Raw genomic sequence first — 5,039 nt, forward strand, 5'->3', positions numbered from 1 at the left:
TCGGTCAAAAAAAATTGTAGAAAGATTTTCAAAAAAGCATTTTGTAGGTAAAATGTTACAGTTTGTGGTATTTGTATTGAATTTTGTGAAAAAAATTTTTTTATTAAACTGCAGAGTGTTAAAAATGTGTAATTTTAAGGAATAAATCAACATTTTTAATTTTAGCACCAAACAAGGAAGACAGAAACATTTTTTATGCAACACGTGCATGGAAAGTGCCCTATTACGCACGCTACGCGTGCGTGATAGACCACTTTCCAGGCACTTGCAACATAAAATAGGGAGTGTAAGCCGTGTGTAAAGATGAAAATTCCCGGGTGCGGTTACCGCACTCGCCTTCGGCTCGTGCGTAAACTCCGCACCCGGGAATTTTCATCTTACCTCACTTGTTACACAAATAACTATTTTAGTCACCGATACCATGTTAAAGCTGACATTTTGAGCTTTAAAATGCTTTTTTTTGTTTGTTCTACGATGATTTTTCATCGAGTTACGTCATTTTTTCTAAAAAATACAGGTTTTGCTTTAAAGTCATGTAAATCGGTAAAAAAAAATCGTAGAAAAATTTAAAAAAAAGCATTTTGTAGGTAAAATTATGTAGTTTATGAAACGTTAATTGAATTTTTTGAAAACAAATTTTTTAATTGAGTTTCAAGTAGTCAAACATAAGTTAATTTTAAGGAACAAAACAATGTGTTCTTTTTTAAGGCGTACAACAAAGAAAATAAAAAAATTTTTAAAATCCACCGAAAGTGCGTTAAATTTGAAACTTCAAGCTTCAAAATGCTTTTTTAATTTTTTTTTACAATAATTTTTCGCCGACTTACAGCAGTTTGAAAATAGCCTAATTTTTAGGGTTTATGAAGTGTTCCCTATTTTTTTTGTACGAGTGTATAAACAATATCATATATTGTGGAAATAACTGGAATTATTTATATTATATTATAGTTGACTGCAGATCATAGAACTGATAATATGGCTCGATATACATTAATTGAGATATGGAAAAAAATGATCAAAGATCAAGATTGTCGAAGATGGAAATTCTTCTTGTGGCATTACTTTATTGTCAGTAGGAAAATCGATACCATAAATAATATAATTACGAAATATTATATGAGATGTTTAAAAGAAAAACGTCTACGAAGTTTTAGATGAAAGAAACTATTGAGTAGAATTAATTGTATCGTTAAAATGAAAATTTATTGTAGATAAACAAAAATATGGTCTAAATTATATGCAAATTAGGTGAGAAAAAGTTGTCAATGCTAATGGTTTTATGTTATGAAATAAAAAATGGATTTTTTTGATGAAATAAACGTCGAAGTATTAATGAATGAGAAGATTTAATAAAAGACCATCGATATTCAATGTATCGCTGAAAATTGGAAAAAGGCATTTTTAATGAATTAAATTTTGACTTATTCGGAAGCAATAGAACACATATGCAACGTTCAATTAGCATTAGAAGTAATTGTTGAAATTAAGACTTTCACGCAGTGTTGCAAACAAAAAAATTATTTTATTCAATCTATGAAAGAACGTGGTGTCGACCACGTGATGCACGCGTGGTATACGCGTGGCTCTTTCTTTACAAAAATTAAACTGATTCTAAATTCTAATTGCTAATCAGAGTCTTTCGCTTTTTATAATAGCCAATCACGCTTTACAATAATACCGCTCTGATAACCGCTCTAATCAGACTCGCCGTGTACTTATCTGAAATTACGCCACCCCGGTCAGCTCACTTCGGAGTCCTATGCTATCTGATCTGTCGCCTGTAAGAAAGAGAGTTATTCCTCGCGAGCACGTGCCTATAAAGGTTCCCATCGTCCTATTTACATGATTCTTAATGATCGCTAATCATTAGACCGCGCTCTCAATAAGACACCGGATTCGTGCGTTAGGTGTGGCGCGAGAATTACTTTCCAACAGTAATTTCAGATATTAAACTTTAATTTTGAAATATAGTGGAGAAAACATTGTAGTTTAAGGAATTTTTCTATGAAAAAATTGATTTACTCGAAATCAAGATCATGGATAATCTATATAAATAAAATAGAATGTCTGTATGTCTGTATGTCTGTTCTCTATACACTCTTAAGGTGATCCTAAAGCCGTGATCCTAGCCGGTTTTTTTCTTAGCACTAATCTTTTAATTGGCTTTATAGAAATGCAAAATTCTTGTCTAGAATTAAAGTACGCATCAAAATCTAGGTCATGGTGGTCGAATTTATATGTGGTGGTCGTCACGTATAACAAAAAATATTAATTTTTTTTCGTTTTTGATATAAATTCGACTACCATGACCTAGATTTTGATGCGTACTTTAATTCTAGACAAGAATTTTGCATTTCTATAAAGCCAATTAAAAGATTAGTGCTAAGAAAAAAACCGGCTAGAATCACGGCTTTAGGATCACCTTAAACTATTCGACCGAATTTTTACCAAAAATATATAAAATAGGGGTAGAATTTTCCGGAGAGTGTTATAGAGTGTATAATTTTTCGTTACCGATCTTTTTGGGAACCGGTATCCGAAATTTTTCCAATTTTTCGGGAAATAATTTACCGAATTTTAAAGAATTGTATATAAAACAGGAGTAGAATTTCCCGGGGAGTGTTATAAACTGTACAGTGTTGTAATATACTAAAAGAAAAATGTGTGCTATAAAATAAAATTGGATTTTAGGATAACAATGGTTATAATATAAATCAATGTTAGTCGAAGGATCTATTATCCTGTGAGAATGTGAAAGTTTTAAACTGCCGTCTCAATCTCTGGACTTCAATCCGATTAAATATCTGTGAGAAGAAGCAAAGTGTCGAGCCCGAAAATATAAACATTCAAACAAGACAGCATTATATACAAAAATGTAATGTAGGAAATTAGGATAAAGCGTCTTCTGATTACGTTACGTGTTTAATCGAGTGCACATTTTGCTGCCATTATTGCTGTAAAAGATGTGACTTCCAAATATCTATAATAAAAACGTGGTCTAAAAGATCTTAAATGTGCTGTATTGTAAGTTAAATTATTTGTTTCTCTTATATAACGAAGTGACCGGAGACTATTTAACTTGCAATTTGTTACATAAATACGTACAAGATTATAAAAATATTTATTTGTTTACACTACTTTCTTTTATCTAACTCATTTTTATAATAAATTTATATATTTAATATTGGTTGTACGAAGCTTGTTCAAGTCAAACCGGGGCTTTTAGTTGCACAGAATATAATAGCGTTTTCCATTGGGAAAAACTCATCGGCACTGGCAGCACTGAGTGCTTGAAGCGTATTATGCGATCGCGACGATTTTTTTATGATGGTAATAAGTGACAAGTGTCTCCTATCATCAGTATGCGGCGTACTTCTCTCAGGTCAATTGATAATCAGTTATGCAAAATGGCAGACAACAGTGTTAACGCATATATGGAACAGCGAATTATTATAAAGATATTTATTGTGAATGGAGACGTGAAACCGGCGGACATTTACAGAAGACTTCAAGCACAGTACGACGATGAGACAATTAGCCGCAGTAAAACATTTGAATGGTGCAAACGATTTAAAAATGGCCGTACGTCATACTGCCTATCGCACTACTTGCACATTATTGGAACTTGATTGGGAGATATTGCTTCATCCTCCTTACAATCCAGACCTTGCTCCGAGCGATTTTCATCTTTTCGGACCTTTAAAAAACTTCTTGGAAGGCCAGCATTTCAGAACTGATGATGAGGTGAAACACGCTGTCCGATTCTGGCTCCGGTACAGATAAATCTTTTTATGCTACTGGTATCCAGGTGTTAGTGAAACAGGGCAAGTGTATAAAAATGTAGCAGGAGACTATATCGAAAAATAAATATAGTTTTTATTTATATAAATGCGTTCTATTATTTCGTACTTTACCCTTAAAAGTCCCGGTTTGACTTGAACAACCCTTGTATCTCCTTCTTTTTAAATCCTGCTTTTAAAAAATTAAACAACTATTTCTTTGATCGGAAACTTTTGCATGTCACCTACCTTTAGAATATTAAGTTATATTGATATTGTATTTATATTGTTATAGGTTGCTATAAAGATAATAGATAAAACTAAACTAAATGAGGAAAACTTAGCAAAAATTTTTCGTGAAGTACATATAATGAAAAGGTTACGACATCCTCATATTATAAGACTGTACCAAGTAATGGAAACGGAGAAAATGATATATTTAGTGACAGAATATGCTCCTGGAGGTGAAATATTTGATCATCTTGTTCGAAATGGTAGAATGCCAGAACCAGAAGCACGAAGAATTTTCCGTCAGATTGTACTTGCCGTTCATTATCTGCATCAACAAAGAGTAGTTCATCGAGATCTTAAGGTCTAGCTGTTGTGTTATATCGAAATTGGATGTCCTACAATCTTAATTGTTAATAAAATTTATTACAAATTGTATACATATTGTTATATGCATATAATTAGCTTTTGCTTCTTCTTTTTTTAGGCTGAAAATTTGTTACTTGATGCAGACAATAATATAAAACTTGCTGATTTTGGATTTAGTAATGAATATACACCTGGTGTTCCACTTAGTACATGGTGTGGTTCACCACCATATGCCGCACCTGAAATTTTTGAAGGAAAACACTATGATGGTCCAAGAGCTGACGTATGGGTATGTTATAATTTTTATATACATATTTTTTTTGAATATTTAAAGGGGACTTATGTAAATAACCCTATTATATATAGTTTAATTAATTTGATCGAACACTGCTGCGTTGCAGCGCGCACGGGATTGATTGACTTATGTCCGTTTTCACCAACATCGTTTAACTTTAACCTTAGTCTAACTAACCTAAGGGAGACTGTTAGAAAGAGACAAAGAATGAGTCAAACTAAGGTTAAAGTTAAACGACGTTGATGAAAACGGGCATTAATGATTAAATAACTCAATGAATATATACGCGCGCGCGCGCGCGTCCCCCTTCCACACACACACACACACACACACACACACACACACACACACACACAGAGAGAGAGAGA

At 32.8% G+C, this 5,039-nt stretch overlaps 1 protein-coding gene across 1 annotated transcript in view; it reads left to right on the plus strand.

The window, feature by feature from the left end:
- The first annotated feature begins 2,997 nt into the window (after nt 1-2,997).
- Nucleotides 2,998-5,039, plus strand: part of LOC112462279 (MAP/microtubule affinity-regulating kinase 3-like) — a 2,870-nt gene continuing 828 nt past the window's right edge. The window contains exons 1-3 of the mRNA XM_025027967.1: nt 2,998-3,024; nt 4,075-4,371; nt 4,495-4,665. Of these exons, the coding sequence (XP_024883735.1) occupies nt 3,013-3,024; nt 4,075-4,371; nt 4,495-4,665 (480 nt within the window). The 5' untranslated portion in view covers nt 2,998-3,012. The remainder of the gene's footprint in view (nt 3,025-4,074; nt 4,372-4,494; nt 4,666-5,039) is intronic.

This window comes from Temnothorax curvispinosus, unplaced genomic scaffold (assembly GCF_003070985.1).
Source record: "Temnothorax curvispinosus isolate PA1 unplaced genomic scaffold, ASM307098v1 QBEX01012161.1, whole genome shotgun sequence".
Taxonomy (NCBI): domain Eukaryota; kingdom Metazoa; phylum Arthropoda; class Insecta; order Hymenoptera; family Formicidae; genus Temnothorax; species Temnothorax curvispinosus.